Source organism: Macaca fascicularis, chromosome 9 (assembly GCF_037993035.2).
Source record: "Macaca fascicularis isolate 582-1 chromosome 9, T2T-MFA8v1.1".
Taxonomy (NCBI): domain Eukaryota; kingdom Metazoa; phylum Chordata; class Mammalia; order Primates; family Cercopithecidae; genus Macaca; species Macaca fascicularis.
In genome coordinates this window covers 103,362,293-103,381,452 of record NC_088383.1, presented here as the reverse complement: position 1 = coordinate 103,381,452, position 19,160 = coordinate 103,362,293, and the positions used below count along the sequence as shown (strand labels likewise).

Genomic DNA, 19,160 nt, shown 5'->3' with positions numbered 1-19,160 from the left:
AGTATAGACAACGAGATTTCCTTTAGAATCAGATGTGAAATGTGAAATGTGAGGGAAGAAAAAGAAGACAAGATTTTTGGTTTAAACAACTGGAAGAATAAAGTTGTCATTTATTGAACTAAGGAAAATGCAAAAGAAGTAAATTCGGATTAAACAAGATGAAAAGTACAGATATAGTTATCAAGCACCTAGTAAACAGTTGGATACGTGAATCTGGAATTCAGGAGAAAGGTTCTGGTTGGAGATACAAATTTGAGTCATCAGCACAGCTCCTATTAAAGAAATGAAGACCATCAAGGGAATCCCAAACTAGGCTTAGGATATTCCAATATTTAGAGGACAGAAAAGGAAACAGCAAAGGAAACTGAGAAAAGAGTCAAGAGAAATAGGAAGAAAAAGCAGGCAAATATGTTTGCTAGGAGCCAAATAAAGTAAGTGTTTTAATGGAGAAGAGTAAACAACTGTATGATATGCTGCTAATAGAACAAGTAAAATGAATTCACTGACGTCACGAGACCTTAAAAAAAAAAACGGCTCCAATGGAAATGAATATCTGATTGGAATTGGTTCAGAAAAAAAACAGAACAAACTAAAAACAATGAATACAGGCAAGGAGTTTTGCGATAATAGAATTCTTTTTCAAGGAGTTTTGGTATGAAAGAAATGAGACATTGCAATTGGCTCAAGCTAGGACAAACAATATATCCATAGTATATAATAAAGGACAGATGGGCATAGATGCTAGGTTTACAGATGCAATGGTGACAACTTTTAAAGATTCTTTTCTGATTGTGTCTATTTTCTCAGGGCAATAGGGAGCAAAGTGAGAGGGAGAAGATATGAGACATGCAATGACAGAGTAAAACTATGAAATCAGTCATTTAGGACAATGTAACAGAAAAGACTGGGTCGCTAAGGACAAGATCACGAGTTTCAAGCAAGCCTAGGTCAGCATGCTTATGTGACGGGTTAACATTTTCACTTACAAAACAAATAAACCCGCTCTATAGTCTTTTATTTAACCAAATGTTCTACCTGAAGTTTTTCTTCACCACCAAAGAACTTATTCATATAACCAAAACTTTCCACCTGTAACCCAAAACTACTGAAATAAAACTTTTAAAGAAAAAAGACCTGTGCAAACAGGACACAGGAAAAAAACAATTTAAGTTTTTCTTAAGTGACAGTTTCATTATCCCAAACAGATCATCTGATCTACATTTGAATATGGATGGCAACAGCAATACTTTTCCATGACATAAACACCAGCACAGAAATGTATGGCTCATGGAGTATGTCCCCTCTCCAGGGTACATTCAGGATTTCTCTTCCTCACTGCCTGATATCCTTTCACACAGGGTCTAAATTGTACCCCTTTTGGCCTTTATGCTGTTCTATTACGGATTTTGCATTACTTACATACTCCTAAGGCCTGTTCTCTTCTATTTGGTTCTAGTTAACCACTATAAATTTTCAGGATCTGTCTTGTTTTGCACGATATACTACCATTTCCAATTTCTAGTCATTTGTCAACGCCCTAAAGTTTCATTCAGAAACTTCTCTTGTGCTAACAGAACGTCCACTTGAAATCTTTTATATGACACACTCCTATAGTACTAGTGAATGAAACCAAGAAAGCAAAATAATCAAATCCTACCGACAGTCAAGTCTTTTGCTATTATTGCACCTAAGCTATTCCTGAAAAAATAATTTAATGAGATCATCTTATAAGGAACATTTATTTGGTAAACTATCTCACAGAAATAGACTCTAAAATCAAACAATGTCTTAAACAACAGAGAGCATAATCCCAATCTCTCCCCATGAAAAGCCTACTTCATAACTGAAGTACCCATAAACTGCATTACTAGAAGAAAGGAGGGAAAAAGACATTTACTAAACTTCCACAGGAAGACTGTATAAATCTGGAAGTAGTTAAGTACACATCGGCCTGTATCCAAGAATACTACTCAGTCTCAAAAATTAACTGAAAATCTAAACTTAATATGGGTACTTCTTTGTTCTTGGTAAGGCTCAGAAAATTACCATCTATTTAAGTACGCATAGTACTAGTTACATGTCAACTGATATAATAAAAAAGGTGAAGTGGACAATCAGTATTTCAAACCCAATACAGGGAAATCACTAGATGTAAACATAAAATCTATTTTTGAGCTCCAGTTTAAAACAAACATTCAGGACTGGAATCTTCAGAATTTTCTAGTATCTTGAATATCCCCATCTTCTCTTTAATTGGTCCTGAAGCATTCATTTGATCTAAGGGAAAAATATTAAAACAGGTACATTTTAGAAGTATAAGAAGAAGAAATAGTAAAAGAAACATCCAATATAATGTTATCAGAAGTGAGTCATCTATCCAAAATTACAAAACTCACAGTAATATAGGGTACTATCTTCCTTAATCACCAAGATTTAATAGCAGTGAAAGCAAAAAGGTACCCTATTCTTAATACAACAACTAGAATCAGCCTCTTGGGAGCATACAATCTAAAGCATCAGTTTGCTAGTCAAAATCTCTTTTGCTGAATTTAAGGTAAGATAAACAAGTTAAAGAGCAATAAACAACATCAATTTGAATCATGCTTTCAGAAATGTTTTAAAAAGAGGCCCATTTATGGTTCATTTAAAAGCTGAAAACACAGTATGAAAAGCTTACCTTGAGAAACATTTTGAATCAATGACAATATGAAGTCTCCTAAATTTTTATCAACATGACAGCTGTGAAATGAAATCTCTGATTTTAATTTGTATTACTGATTTCTAATCATCCTTGTATGTTCATTAGACATTTCTTTCTCTCTTGGTAACAGCCTGCTCTTATATTATCCATTTTTATTATCAACTTGTATTTACTTGCATATCCTAAACACTTCTTGTTATATGTTGCAAATATTATTTGTGGCTTCTCTCTTATCTCTTTATGGTGGCATCTGTTTTATAGTAGTCCTTCCTATTAATGTAATTAAAATCTATGAAACCTATCATATAATTTGTGATTTCTGTATTATGAAGAATTATTTTCTAATTCTAAAATCATAAATATATTTTCCTATATTTTTGGTTAAATTCTACCTTTAATATTTAGGTTTTGAACACATGGATTGCTCAATCTGAAGTCTGTAAGTGTATTGTGAGGTGAGGAGAATCTAAGTTAATTTTTCCCCTATTAATTACTATTTCCCCAGATCATCTATTGATTAATTGGAATTTCCTATCAGTGGTATGAAATTCCATTTGACATTTACCAGCTTTTCACGAAAGTTGCCCTTCTAGATTCACCATATTGTACTTCTAGCCAATGTATCACACCATGTGCTAATTCTACCATCTGATTATTATGACTATTTAATTTTTAATAAGACTTTATACCCGGTATAGAATACCTTGTTTTTCAAAACTGTCTTGGTTCTGGCCCTTTACTACTCTTTCATATAAATTTTAACAGTCTGTCTTACAAAAAGTCATTCTGGGATTTTTTTTTTTTTTTTTTTTTTTTTTTAAGAGACAGAGTCTCACTCTGTCACCCAGGCTGGAGTGCAGTGGCACAATCTCCGTTCACTGCAACCTCCACCTCCCACGTTCTAGCAATTCTCCTGCCTCAGCCTTCCGAGTAGCTGGGATTACAGGCACATGCCTCCATGCCCGGCTAATTTTTTCTATTTTAGTAGAGACAGGGCTTCACCGTGTTGCCCAGGCTGGTCTCGAACTCCTGAGCTCAGGCGATCCACCTGCCTCAGCCTCCCAAAGTGCTAGGATTATAGGCGTGAGCCACCGCACCCGGTCGTCATTCTAGGATTTTAATTAGAAGAAAAATTCAAGAATATAAGTTAGTTTTGGGGAACACTGACTTATACTTTGTAGTAACCATTCATATCCACAAATACAGCTAAATCTGTATGTTTACTCAGTCTTTCTATTAATGTCTTTCAATGTTGCATAATTCTGTCCTTACATAAACGTGTTAAAAACTTTTAAACTTTAATTGTAGGCATGGTAGTTTTGTAGCTGTTGTAAAAACCCTCGTTATTGAACAATTACTGCTGTTACACATATTATTAATAAGCAATCTTCTTTTTGTTTTTTTTTTTTTTTTTTTTGAGACGGAGTCTCGCTCTGTCGCCCAGGCTAGAGTGCAGTGGCCGGATCTCAGCTCACTGCAAGCTCCGCCTCCTGGGTTCACGCCATTCTCCTGCCTCAGCCTCCCCAGTAGCTGGGACTACAGGCGCCCGCCACCTCGCCCGGCTAGTTTTTTGTATTTTTTTTAGTAGAGACGGGGTTTCACCGTGTTAGCCAGGATGGTCTCGATCTCCTGACCTCGTGATCCGCCCGTCTCGGCCTCCCAAAGTGCTGGGATTACAGGCTTGAGCCACCGCACCCGGCCAGCAATCTTCTTAAATTCTGTTTTAAAAAATTCTGGATTCCCTTGGACTTCCAATGAAGATAATCAAACCAGAAAACTTGCAAATAAAAGCAATTTCGATAATGCCAGCACTTTAGGAGGCCGAGGGAGACAGATCACTTGAGCCCAGGAGTGTGAGACCATCTTGAGCAACATGGCAAAATACACAAAACAGAATCAGCAGGGTGTAGTAATCACACCTGCAGTACCATTAACTCCGAAGGCTGAGGTGTAGGGATTGACTGCCCCCAGCAGGTTAAAGTTGCAGTAAGCCATGATCACACCACTGAACTCCAGCCTCCGTGGTAGAACGAGACCTTGTCTCAAACCAAAAAAATTATGAAGATGACAAGTTGGGTTTTGGTATCTAATTAGGTGATCATCTAGTTCTCCATTATTTAATTAATATGGATTGTATTAATATTATCAGATGTTAAACAGCCCTTACATACCTCATATAATGTTGTTTTTTAATATATTTAAGATTTGACCATAATGTTGTATTTCTCATATTTCTCCCTAAACCATTTCAAAGTTAAAATTCAAATAAACATGCAAATAATCCAGAATATCTAAAACAATCTTGAAAAAGAACAAAACCAGAGAAAGTACACTTCCCATAAAGCTACCTTAATTAAATCAGTGCAATACTGGCATAGGAATACCACAGAGATCAATGGAACAGAATTGAGAATACAGAAGTAAAACCTTGTATTTATGATCAAATGATTTTCATCAAGGATGACAAGGCAATCCAACAAAAAAAGGAACAACTTCTAACAAATGGATATTAACATGCAAAAAGATGAAAATTCACTGAAAATAGATCATAGACCTAAATGTAAGAGCAAAAACTATAAAACTGTTAAAAGAAAATATCAACACCTTGAATTAAGAAAAGAGTAATTAGACACGACACAAAATTTATGAGTGACAGAAAAAATTCGTTAAAACTGGAATTCATCAAAATATAAAAATTTTGCTCTTCAGAAGATACCAAAGCAAGAAAGTGAAGAGAAAGGCCACAGAGAATAAGAAACTGTTTTGTTTTCAAAATAATCCATGGTCATCACTATAGGTGTCAGATCATAAGGTGGTATTCTAAAAACTGATGAAAAAAAGAAGCAATATATCCTGCCTCTCTTCTATCTCAGGAAAACTGTAAGGGAAAGTTCTTAAATAACCCAGCTAATAAAAGAATAACAGAACAAGAAAATCATCACTTTGTAATGATTTAGTTAATAATGGTTCTAATAAACCATTTTTAAAGGATACTAAAAATCATGTTAGGCTAGGCGCAGTGGCTCACGCCTGTAATCCCAGTGCTTTGGGAGGTTGAGGTGGGCAGATCACCTGAGGTCAGGAGTTCAAGACCAGCCTGGTCAACATGGCGAAACCCTGTCTCTACTAAAAATACAAAACTTAGCCAGGCGTGCTGGTAGGCGACTGTAATACTAGCTACTGGGGAGGCTGAGGCAGGAGAATTGCTAGAACCCAGGAGGCTGAGGTTGCAGTGAGCTGAGATTGTGTCAGTGCACTCCAGCCTGGGCAACAGAGTGAGACTCCGTCTCCAAAAATAAACTGAACTGAACTGAACTAACCTAAACTAAACTAAACCATCATATTAAATAAAGGATGAAGGCTGACAAGACATTTTGTAATATTATCTTGATTAATCTTAGCTCACTGGAAATAAGAAACCCAGACATGATGTGCCTCCTGGTATGATGAAAAATACGAAAACAAAGCACTGGTATTCTTAACTAAGACAGGAACTTTAATATATTTACAAAAGTGTTATTTACCAGTTTACAGAAAATATCTGAATTACGGAAAAAGTTAAAGACAATGACATTTATGGGCAAAATGTCATTATGTCTGAGATTTGATTTTAATACTCTGAGAAGAAAAATGACAATAAAACAAGATTAGATATGTGTGGCTGAATGAATTATAAAAGGGGTTCATTATATTATGCTAATTATCTATATGTTTCGAAGTTTCCATTAAGAAAAAGAATGATACTTACCAATAAGATCACTTCGATCTAACAACAACTCTAGATCTTTATCACTAATGACCTTCTCTCTTGATCCTTTTATTTCCCTATAGAAAACAAAATATTCAAGTATATGTGAATAATTCAAAGCTACAAATTAAATCTTTCTAAAATTAAAAACTCACCTTTCATAATCTCTAGATTTTAATAATTCCATTAATTCCTTAGGATCTAAGAAATTCTTAGACAGATTTAATCCAGACTGACCACCTTTGAAATGATCTAAAAAAAAGAGAAATTAAAAACATTAAAATTCCTTTTAAAACTACAACACAACATATTACAAACCAATCACAATGGCTTGCATTAAGAAGGATGGCAAAAAACAAGTGTTGATAAAGAATAAAAGCAAATAAAACTCTCAGGCTTTGCTGGTAGGAGTGGAAAATGGTACGTCCACTTTGGAAAAGGTTGGTAGTTTCCAGTAGTTAAACACACACCCTCCCTAAGATGAAGGACCAAAAAATGCATATGTCCACAAAGACTTGTACAGGACCAGCTTATTCATAATAACCAGAATCTAGAAATAATTTAAATGTCGACCAACAAGGGAATGGAAAAAACTAACTATTCACCAATTTAAAAAAAAATTCTACTAAAAACAACACAGATGACTCTAAAAAAATATATTCAACGAAACAGCTAAACAAAGAAAAGACTCAACAATGTGAAAAAAATCAGAATACTGGTTGCTTCCTAGTGATGTTAAGCGGAGCATAGGAATTACAGGAAAGGGTGAACAAAGAAAATTTCTTGGATGATGAAAATGCTACCCTGATCTGGATGATAGTTACGTATGAGTACATACATCTGGTCTAACTTCATTAACCTGTACATTTAATATCTGTGCATTTTGCTTTATATATGTAATAACTGAAAAATGTCAGCATTAAAAAAATCCCTTCAAAATTTTCTACAAAATTAATCTACTAAAAAACTGACAATAAGGCTGAGCACAGTGGCTCACATCTATAACCCCAACACTTGGAGAGGCTGAGGCAGGATGATCACTTGAGTCCAGGTGTTCAAGAACAACCTGGGTAAAAAAGTTAAACAGTGTCTTAAACAGACCTCGTGATCCACCCACCTCGGCATCCCAAAGTGCTGGGATTATAGGTGTGAGACACAGCACCCAGCCCAGGCTGTAACATTTCATAAAGAAAATAAAAACAATTACAAAAATCCACAACACATAATGTACAATTTAAACAATAAAGCACTACGTGTTATTTACTTTTATGGATGATCAGCTTTTCCAGTTTCCTTTTAGCAGCTGCTCTTTCCACAATTTTCTGATCAACAGTATTTGCTGTAACCAGGCGATAAACAACAACTGGCTTTGTCTGACCAATTCTATGGCATCTATCCTGGGCCTGAAGATCCGACTGGGGGTTCTTAAAGTTAAAAAGAAAAATAACATTTAACGGTATTAGCTTAAAATTAACGTAAACTCATGTGGATAAACTCAACATGAATAATGTAGTCACGAACTTCTAAATAGTGGTGTCTTAATTTAAACTTCCAGAGTGGCTTCATAGATAAAATTATCATTCCACGGATCCTTGGCAATATTAACAAAAAAGTTTAAATACCCCAAAGAAAACATTTCAGGCTGGGCACAATGACTCACTTCTGTAATCTCAGCATTTTGGGAGGCCAAGGCAGGAGAATCATGTGAGGATAAAAGCTCAAGACCAGCCTGGGCAAAACAGTGAGGCGTGGTCTCACTAATTTTTACATTTTTTGTGGGCATGGTGGCACATACTCATAAACCCAGCTACTCAAGAGGATGATGTGGGAGGATCACTTGAACCCAAAAGGTCAAGGCTACTGAGCCGTGATGGTGTCACTGCACTGAAGCCTGGGTGATAAAGTGAGATCCTGTCTCTAAAAACAAAAGTAAAAAAAAAAATTCAATTTTAACATGCAGAAAACTTTATGAAGAAATAACTCTTAGCTGAAAATGGGTATCTTTTCAAAATAGATAAGTAAATTTGTAACATGTACAATTAAAAATTAAAAATTCAGAATGGCTGGGCGCGGTGGCTCATGCTGGTAATGCTGGTAATCCCAGCACTTTGGGAGGCTGAGGAGGGTGGATCACCTGATGTCAGTTCGGGACCAGCCTAGCCAACACGGTGAAACCCCATCTCTAATACAAAAATTAGCTGGGCATGGTGGCGGGAACCTGTTATCCCAACTACTTGGGAGGCTGAGGCAGGAGAATCACTTGAACCCAGGAGGCGCAGGCAGTGAGCTGAGTCTGCGCCATTGCACTCCAGCCTGGACAAGAAGAACGAAATTCCATCTCAAAAATCTTTTAAAATTCAGAATGCAGGCTGGGCGTGATGGCTCAAGCCTATAATGCCAGCACTTTGGGAGGCCAAGGTGGGCAGATCACCTGAGATAAGGACTCGAGACAAGTCTGGCCAACATGGCGAAACTCTGTCTCTACTAAAAACACAAAAAGTAGCCAGGCATGGGGGTGCACACCTGTAGTCCCAGCTACTTGGGAGGCTGAGGAAAGAGAATCACTTAAACCCGGGAGGTGAAGGTCGCAGTGAGCCGAGATCATGCCACTGTACTCCAGCCTGGGCGACAGACTGAGACTCCATTTCAAAAAAAAAAAAAAAAATCTAAATGGAAATATAATCAGCATATTCCTTTCTGTACATCCAACTTACCCAATCACTATCATAAATGATAACTGTATCTGCTGCAGTCAGATTAATGCCCAGGCCACCAGCTCGTGTACTCACTAAGAAGATAAATACCTCTGGATCCATGTTGAAGCTGTGCATCTAAAAGCAAAAAGGATGTAAATACAACAGATTAAAAGAAATCTACCAACAAGACTGAAGGAGAAAAATGTTTTGTTACAACTATTAAAGAGTTAAAGGAGGCCAAACAAATCATTCAGATCTATAAAACAATTATGTTAACAAAATCTGTGCTGTTACCTTTTATCATCCAAGCACCTATATTAAAGAGACCTTAATTTTGTTAAAAACCATGTATCACAACAATGTTTAAGAAAAGCTAGTATCAAAAAATGACGAAAAAATTGTAGTTGTTGTCTTTACACATGGGGTGACTAGGAGGGTGAACTGACTAGAAGGGGGCACAGGAAACTTTCTGGGCTCATGGTAACATCTATATCTTAATAGGGATTAGGTATAAATTTACATACGCCATTTGTCAGAAAGATTCAGCAAATGTATACATTATTTGCTTCAGTATATGTAAATTTTACCCCAAAAGATAAAATATGCTGAAGTTATTACAGAAAAGGGTAGTATCATCTATAATTTATTTTAAAATGCACCAAAAAAACCAGGATTAAATGTTGAATGGATACAGCAACGCTGCTATTACAGGAAACGTGTTTTTAAAAAGGTATAGTCAAATGTTAGCAGCAGATTGTAGGCGGATTTACAGTTGCTTTTTTTCTTTTCAACTCTGCCATACAGTTGATATTTTCACAAGAGAAAGTTAAGAACAGGGCAAAAAGACAAAAAATTTCCTACTATCCCAATATTCTTACAGTGATGGTTAAGTAGGATATTATTAAGATTGTGCCAGAAGATATATATACTTGAATCAAAAATTAAGACTTCTTAGTACTAAATCAAAATGTTTGTTTTTGATAAAACCACAGGGTTTCTGGTCATTTGTATCTTTTTATCAATTTGTGGGTCTATTCAGAATATTACTTCAGAAATCAAGATAGGAATTATAAAAGAATCGTTTGGGATGTATGACATAAGTAGTCTTACGTTTTTTTCTCTCTCTGAGTAAGACATGGACCCATCAAGCCTGCTGAAGTTGAAATCTCTGAGATGGCAGTAATCCATCAAAATGTCCAACATGCTTGTCATTTGTGAAAAAAGCAGCACCTGAAATAAAACATCTTAATATTTATAACAATTAATAAAAAAATAATTGAACAATCCAAAATTCCAATCAAAAGTATCACCTTGTGACCTCTTTTTTTTAGTTCTGGTAGCATTCGATCCAAAATTAAGAATTTCCCAGAATTTGTTACCAATTCTTCATCGATCTTAAAAATGGGCAAAGAGAGAAAAAATTGAGAGAAAAATGTCATTTGCTTTGTTAAAACAAAAGCCATTTGGAAAGTTCAATTTTCAATGCCAAGTCACTTAAAAAACTTAAAAACTGACCTGTTATTCAATCTTTGTAAATCAGAAGATAGTTATTACTCAAAGACGTACTCTAGAACGTAAAACCAGCAACTTCACAAAAACAAAATAAAATACAAATATAACTTTGATCTAACCTCAATAATCCTCCCTCCAAGACGTTGTGAAAGAGAACAATTATGTCAAACTCAATGGGTACATACTCAGGCTTATTCTTTATAATTAAATTATTTCCAACTAAATGTATAGGTAAACTACTGCTAGAATTCTTACCAGAAATTAGAGAAAATACAGGAGCTGATAAGTAATCCAAATACTGTGGATAAACACTCTTTCACCTTCTGGTGAAATGACTTCATGAGAGAGCTACTTCCATCTGAGTGGGAAAGTTTTGTCTTCTTTCTTATAAAGATGTAAAGCAGTGCACCTCTCAAATGGGGACAATTTTGCCCTCCACCGATCTCCAGGGTATATTTGGTGGTGGCAGCAAACTTTTTAGTTGTCATAACTGAGGAAAGTGAATACTATTGGCATCTAACGGGTAGAAGACAGGGATGCTGCTAAATGTTCTAAGTGCACGGAACATTACCTCCTAAGAAAGAATTATCTGGCCCAAAATGTCAATATTGCCAGAAGTGGAAAAGTCTATTGTAAACTACTTCAAAACAAGGGTTATTGAGGGTTACTAAGAATTGATTTCTATTAATATTATGCTATCTTTCTATCAACTACCGAAGAAAGCAACTTCATTTATTTAATGTGAAAACCTCCAAATAAAAATTAGTTTTATTCTATGGCTATCTGTTGATCTTTAAGTAATGAGCAACAAGGCTGATTTTGATAAGCCACATATTAATAATAAAAGAAACAGTGAAAAGATGACCACTCTCTCTAAAATATAGCAAGTAAATATGCAGAGTACAAATCAATTACTAAATTTAGAATTATTAGCTGTTCACATAAAACATGTAAATAAAAATATTAGTTGCATAGAGGCCAGGCATGGTGGTTCTTGCCTGTAATCCTAGCACTCTGGGAGGCTGAGGCAGGACTGCCTGAGAAATCAGGAGTTTGAGACCAGACTGAGAAACACAGCAAGACCCTGTCTCTATAAAAAATAAAAAAATAAAAAAAACTAATTGCTCATAGAAAGTGACCATTTCTCTAACCCTGAAAAGGTTCTCTGAAATTTCGGAGAGAAGATTGTCTTAGCTTACTGAAGGATTACAATCTTAATGACAAATAGCACCATACTTATTTTTAATAATTATAATCAAAACAAAGTAACATTTTCCACCAATATAAAGTAATATAAATCAAAACAGTAAATTAGAATTAAATAGTATTCACCTTAAACTCTTGTGTAACAGGGTCTATAGGATACTCAATCAAATACGGATGATTGCAACATTTACGAAGTAGCATCATTATATTCTGCAGCTTCAGATTAACTTCAGATTCTACAGGGATATTCACTTCCACAACAGTTCTACCAAAACAAATAATGCATATACATGAGAAACACAAAAAATGGTCCCAGTTTAAAGAATACTTAAATTCATTTTCAAATTCAAACCTTTCTCGGTCCACCTCTGGCTGTATCTGACTGATCAATTTTTCCAATTCATTAGGGAAGTCATCTATTTTGCTGTAATTTATTGATTTTCTAGTTCGTCGTTTTGGTCGACCAGTAGGGCTTAACTCAACTGTTTCTTTCTGAAAGGGAACGAATTAAAGGAAAGCCAGTTTATAAAGCTATATCCTTAGGTTCTAAATGTAAACAAATTAAGGCATACTTTATGTACACAATGACAATCTATAGACAAATACAAATGTTGTAGGAAATTAGTTTAATTTTAACATGGACGATAATATCTGAAAGTAAGAGGAAGGGCCTTCGTATCTCAATAGGGAAAAATGAAGGGCGAATAAAACTACTTTGAACTTACACAAAAGGATTCAATACCTTAAAGATGAAATACGGCTCCAGAAATTTGCACTACAGAGGATATTTCTTCAGACTGGTTAACACTGCATGAAATTGCTCATTAACAGACAAATAATGTAAATTTGTAAATAGCTAGACCTTTCCTTTAATTATAATTAATTATTAAAAAGAGAGAAGAGGCCGGGCTCGGTGGCTCACACCTGTAATCCCAGCACTTTGGGAGGCCAACGCGGGTGAATCACCTGGGTCAGGAGATTGAGACCATCCTGGCTAACATGGTGAAATCCCATCTCTACTAAAAAAATAGAAAAACATAGCCAGCCATAGTGGCGGGTGCCTGTAGTCCCAGCTACTTGGGAGGCTGAGGCAAGAGAATGGCGTGAACCCGGGAGGCGGAGCTTGCAGTGAGCCAAGATCATGCCACTACACTCCAGCCTGGGCAACAGAGCAAGACTCTGTCTCAAAGAAAAACAAAAAAAAAGAGGGGAGAAGAGAGTCTGGTGGTTCTATTGTTTAAAAATGCATGACAATAAACATTTTGAAAAGAAAATCTATAGGTCCATAGTCGACAATAAAAAATCTGGACAGTTAAACAAAACTTAAGGGTCTCCTTGAGTTAAATGATAATAACATCCTACCTCTATCTCCCATAATATGGTGGGTGATAATAATCATCAAAGTGATTATTAATCCTTTTGGTTCTCAATAACCTTCAGCAAGGAAACTGTACAGGTTGAACATCCCTAACGGGAAAACAGAAATGCTCCAATAAGCATTTCCTTTGAGTGTCGTATCAGCACTCACAAAGTTTCAAATTTTGGAGCAACTCAGATTTTGGATGCTGTATATTTGGAGATTAGTCTAGTTGCCAAGTCCTTAGTACAGGGATTCTCAAATAACTGTGTGCTTGTTAAAAATGAATTTCCAAGTTCATTCCCAGAAAGCGTTTAGAGTTAATCTGCACGGAAATCTAAATTTTTATTTTATTTATTTTTTTTGAGACGGATTTTCGCTCTTCTTGCCCAGGCTGGAGTACAATGGTGCAATCTCGGCTCACCGCAACCTCCATCTCCAACCTCCACCTCCCGGGTTCAAGCGATTGTCCTGCCTCTGCCTTCCTGAGTAGCTGGGATTACAGGTATGTGCCACCACGCCCAGCTAATTTTGTGTTTTTAGTAGAGACAGGGTTTCTCCATGTTGGTCAGGCTGGTCTCAAACTCCCGACCTCAGGTGATCTGCCCGCATCGGCCTCCCAAAGTGCTGAGATTACAGGCATGAGCCACTGTGCCAGGCCTAAATTTTTTTTTTTTTTTTTTTTTTTTTTTTTTTTTTTTTTTTTTTGAGACGGAGTCTCGCTCTGTCGCCCAGGCTGGAGTGCAGTGGCGCGATCTCGGCTCACTGCAAGCTCCGCCTCCCGGGTTCACACCATTCTCCTGCCTCAGCCTCCCGAGTAGCTGGGACTACAGGCGCCCACAACCGCGCCCGGCTAATTTTTTGTATTTTTAGTAGAGACGGGGTTTCACCGTGGTCTCGATCTCCTGACCTTGTGATCCGCCCGCCTCGGCCTCCCAAAGTGCTGGGATTACAGGCGTGAGCCACCGCGCCCGGCCAGGCCTAAATTTTTAATAAGTATTCCAGATGACTGCAAAGTAATTAATACAAGGATTATCACTTACATTTTAGCAGGACTGCAGATACTAGGAAACAACTTTTGCCACTTGGCCTTATGCCTTATACCCCAGATACAAATTCACCCACGTCCTGAAAATAAACAAGGGGCCATTAAAACTGGAATTTAGGCCAGGCACAATTGCTAACACCAGTAACCCCAGCACTCTGGGAGGCCAAGGTGGGCGGACTGCTTAAGCCCAGGAGTCTGAGACCAACCTGGGAAACATGGCAAAAAGCCAGTTTCTACAAAAAAAATTAGCCAGGTAGGTAAAGGCTGCAGTGAGCAGCGATTGTGCCACTGCACTCCAGCCTGGGTGACAAAGCAACATCTTGTCTCAAAAAAAAAGGGAAAAAAGAGAAATTTTATGTCAAGTTTCCTTTACAATACACTTCAAAACCACTATACCTCACTGGATCCAAACATGTTTGCAATTGTACGGTTCACAATGGCTGTATAAAAGATCTCCTGCTTCTTTGAAAGGGGAGCATAAACAACTACTTCTCGTTTAGGAGGAACTTCAAGAGCAACATCAGACTTCAGTCTTCTCAATAAGAAAGGTGTTAAAATCTAAAATTAAAACATGAACAGAAAAATATGAGTACTAAACATTCTTATTTTTTCAAGGAATACTGTCCCCATATACTCCTTTACCGTATCTTTTGACTTCCTATATAAGTAATATCAAATCTCAAAAGGTGAAAATATCTTCTTGAGATTTTCCCAGACCAGACCAAATGGTAAACTCACAGTATTTGTCCGCAGCATTTTAGAATTTACTTTTCTCTTAAAAACTGTTAAGAATCTATCTCAAATAATTTTAAAAGTAAAAATATAAAGGTAGCATTTGTATTTCTTAGGGTTAAAGTTTCAGTTATAGCCCACAACTTTTAAAATTAGATTTTATCAGCACCATACAAAAGGGGAAACAAAAATGAAAAAAATTTTAAAAAATTTTTTTTAATAATGAGTACAAAAAGTAGAAATAATAAGACCTAGTATTTCGTAGCACAAAAGGGTGACTACAGTCAATAGTAATTTAACTTACATTTTAAAATATAAGGAAGAGTATAACTGGAGGCCAGGTGCAGTGACTTACGCTTGTAATCCCAGCACTTTGGGAGGCTGAGGCAGGAGAATCACCTGGGTCAGGAGTTTGAGATCAGCCTGGTGAACATGGTAAAACCCCATCTCCACTAAAAATACAAAAATTAGCTGGGCTTGCTGGTGGGTGCCTATAATCCCGGATACTCAAGACGCTGAGGCAAGAGAATTGTTTGAACCCGGGAGGCAGAGATTGCAGTGAGCCAGGAATGTGCCACTGCACTCCAGCCTGGGTGACAGAGCAAGACTCTGTCTCTACAAAAAAAAAAAAAAAAAAAAAAAAAAAAAAAAAGGTATATAGCTGGATCATGTGTAACTGGATCACTAATCCAGGATAATTAAAATTAAAATTAAAAAAGGATAATAAATGCTTGAGGGGATGGATACACCATTCTCCATGATATGATTATCATGCATTACATTTCTGTATCAATATCAAAACATATAGCTCATAAATATATACACCTACCATGTACCCAAAAAACTAAAAACTTTAAAAAAAACTTAAATTTTTTAATAGAATGAGGTTTTACTCAGTAAAAAGCCAGCTGACCTAGTGATGCAGACATACAAGTTTCTTCTGTAAGTTCTAAAGTTTCAGGTTTAAAATTATTCTTTCATTAGCTGAGGTGGTTACAAACGATTATCACATTTATAAAGAGAACACAGAAGCAACAGACAATTATGCCATTATTAAAATATTTGGGTCATTAAAAGAGAACAAACACTTGTTTAAAATCATTGTATACTCTAGGTCAGCCGCGGTAGCTCACACCTGTAATCTCAGCAGTTTAGGAGGCAGAGGTGGGCAGATCACCTGAGGTCAGAAGTTTGAGACTAGCCTGGCCAACATGGTGAAATCCGGTCTCTACTAAAAAAAATACAAAAAATTTAGTCAGGTGTGGTGGGGGGATTACAGAATCCCAGCTACTCGGAGGCTGAGGCAGGAGAATGGCTTGAACTTGGGAGACGGAGGTTGCAGTGAACCAAGATCGTGGCACTGCACTCTAGCCTGGGCGACAGAGACTTCGACTCAAAAAAAGTAATAATAATAAAAAATAAAAAATTGTATACTCTTTATACCCCTGCCTTTAAATACTAACAATGGTTTACATATAGTAATCATATATAATAAAGCTCATTTTCAGGACTCTGGATTTAAATACCCAACAGGTATAGGGCTAATCACAGACTATTACCAGAGATAGTAAACACATCATCAGTGTTGGTAACTACAGATACCAATCCAAAAACAAATATGTCCACAGGCAAATCAGGAAAAATACATAAATGTTTCATAAATATGCCCACAAACATGTCCGGCCAGGTGCAGTGGCTCACGCCTGTAATCCCAGCACTTTGGGAGGCCGAGGCAGACGGATCACAAGGTCAGGAGATGGAGACCATCTTGGGTAACACGGTGAAACCCCGTCTCCTACTAAAAAATAGAAAAAATTAACCAGGCGTGGTGGCGGGCGCCTGTAGTCCCAGCTACTTGGGAGGCTGAGGCAGGAGAACGGCGTGAACTCGGGAGGCGGAGCTTGCAGTGAGCTGAGATCACACCACTATACTCCAGCATGGGCAACGAAGCGAGACTCCATCTCAGAAAAATAAAAAAAATAAAACATGTCCACGTCTTTAAGAAAAACATGAAATAACAAGATATTTTTCTACCACATCCACTGACAAATATTATAGTTTGATGTTAACTGAAATGGCAAATATGTAGAAGAAGGGGCACACCATACCGCTGAAACACATGTATAAAAAAAGTATTTATATGTTTTTCCTAGTATACAAGCTTTCTAAGCAGACAGAAACAAGTAAGAGTTATACAAGACCCATCGACCAAAAATTAGCTGGACCTGGTGGCATGCACCTTTGGTTCCAGCAACTCAGGAGGGTGAGGCAGGAGGATCACTTGAACCCAGAAGTACGAGTCGGAGGCTGCAGATACCAACCTAATGACCAACGATGGCACCACTACTCTCCTCCTGCCTGGATGTCAGAGTCTCCCAAAAAAAAAAAAAAAAAAAAAAAAAAAATCTGTTGGCCAGGTGCAGTGGCTCCACCTGTAATCCCAGAACTTTGGGAGGCTGAGGCGGGCAGATCACTTGAGGTCAGAAGTTTGAGACCAGCCTGGCCAACATGGGGAAACCTCATCTCCAGTAAAAATACAAAAAAATTAGCCAGGTGTGGTGGCACATGCCTGTAATCCCAGCTACTCAGGAGGGTGAGGCAGGAAAAATCGCTTGAACCTGGGAGGCAGAGGTTGCAGTGAGCCAACATCGCACCACTGCACTCCAGGCCTGGGCACAGAGTGAAACTCTGTCTCCAAAAAAAAAAAAAATCTATTAGTTATATTTTGGAGATAAGAAAGTAAGTGCAGAAGGAAAACAGAAAGTGTTGCTTTTTACTTTTTATTTTCTAAATTTTTATATTTAAAAATATCTTACTGTGTACATACAATTTTAAAATAAAAAATTTTAAATACATAATTTGTAAAAGTTATACTGCTTTTGGCCTTCTATATGGGGCGGAAATAGAAAAGTAGCAAGCTTAGATGACTTTAAATGGAAAGTAAAAAAAAATTTTTTTTACTATGCAATGTTTATACAAACTATTACCAGACTATTGACAGAGACAGTAAACACATTACCAGTGTTTTATCTACAGACATCAATCCAAAAACAAATATGCCCACAGGCAAATCAGGAAAAATATGTAAATGTTTCATAAACATGTTAAAATACTTCCGGCCAGGCACAGTGGCTCACGCCTGTAATCCCAGCACTTTGGGAGGCCGAGGCAGGCGGATCACGAGGTCAGGAGATGGAGAACATTCTGGCTAACATGGTGAAACCCCGTCTCTATGCAAACATTGCATTAAAAAAAGGAAAGAATTCTTGCATATAGAAAATAGTTAAGAAAATATACTAACAATTTAAAACTATCTCCAACTAATCTGAATTCACTTTGAATGAAAACTTTTTCCTCCAGTAATGCATTAAAACATAAAAGGACAAAGCATAAAAGTAATATCAACTCAATTTTAAGCACAGTATTGTACAGAATATTCTTATTGCTAGAACATTCAAAAACAGCCCCTATTTTTGATAAACTGTTGAATTTGGATAGATATAATAAAAGTCCATTATCATATCGTAGTATTAATGGAAATTTGAAGTTATCTTCAATTCCAATTATTCACTGGATAATTCCAGTGAATTATCAACTACGACAAGCACTACAAATGTTCAATCAAAAGGCAGATTATCATTTCTCAGGAATATCTATCTACCTGTATACTCTGTGAGGTAACCTGTAAGTGACCAATTCTATAAATATTCATTGTCTTGACTCTCTAATTAAATTTCCTAAGAAGAGAAACTTAATCCTTTGCTACACTATATGGATTTAACTACTGATGAGGATGTGATGTCGAAACACATCTCTTCCTAAATAAGTCATTTACCCCAATAATTCATACTGGGACATTTAAAAACTTCTATAACTATTGGCACATTGAAATTTCGATCACTGGCTAGTCACAGCAGGAAAAAAAGAAAATTTTAAATATAAACACACACACTTGTGCACATGAACACACAAAAAGACACCATAAACAAAGTTTATCCCAAAAAGTGAGGAGGGGAAAGAAATTCTTCACAACATACAGACCATTAATTATTTTTAACATAGTTATTATAAACCATTAAGAAATAACTATTCCAACATATGTTGGAATATGGTCACAAGGAACTATCTATAAACATCTCAATTCAGCAATAATCATCCTT

General features: G+C 36.6%; 1 protein-coding gene across 6 annotated transcripts in view; it reads right to left on the bottom strand.

The window, feature by feature from the left end:
• Positions 1 to 616: 616 nt before the first annotated feature.
• Positions 617 to 19,160, bottom strand: part of HELLS (helicase, lymphoid specific) — a 56,301-nt gene continuing 37,757 nt past the window's right edge. For 4 of the 6 annotated variants that reach the window (XM_065521163.2, XM_015456405.4, XM_005565993.5 and 1 more), the window contains 10 exons: positions 14,665 to 14,826; positions 12,216 to 12,355; positions 11,990 to 12,128; positions 10,456 to 10,539; positions 10,256 to 10,375; positions 9,164 to 9,280; positions 7,714 to 7,873; positions 6,605 to 6,701; positions 6,450 to 6,526; positions 617 to 2,277 (listed from right to left, as the gene is read on the bottom strand). In XM_065521163.2, coding sequence (XP_065377235.1) covers positions 2,183 to 2,277; positions 6,450 to 6,526; positions 6,605 to 6,701; positions 7,714 to 7,873; positions 9,164 to 9,280; positions 10,256 to 10,375; positions 10,456 to 10,539; positions 11,990 to 12,128; positions 12,216 to 12,355; positions 14,665 to 14,826 — 1,191 coding nt within the window. In that variant the 3' untranslated portion in view covers positions 617 to 2,182. Of the gene's footprint in view, positions 2,278 to 6,449; positions 6,527 to 6,604; positions 6,702 to 7,713; positions 7,874 to 9,163; positions 9,281 to 10,255; positions 10,376 to 10,455; positions 10,540 to 11,989; positions 12,129 to 12,215; positions 12,356 to 14,664; positions 14,827 to 16,559; positions 16,593 to 16,671; positions 17,747 to 19,160 lie in introns of those variants that run through there. The other 2 variants (XM_074002237.1, XM_074002236.1) reach the window with 2 other exon arrangements.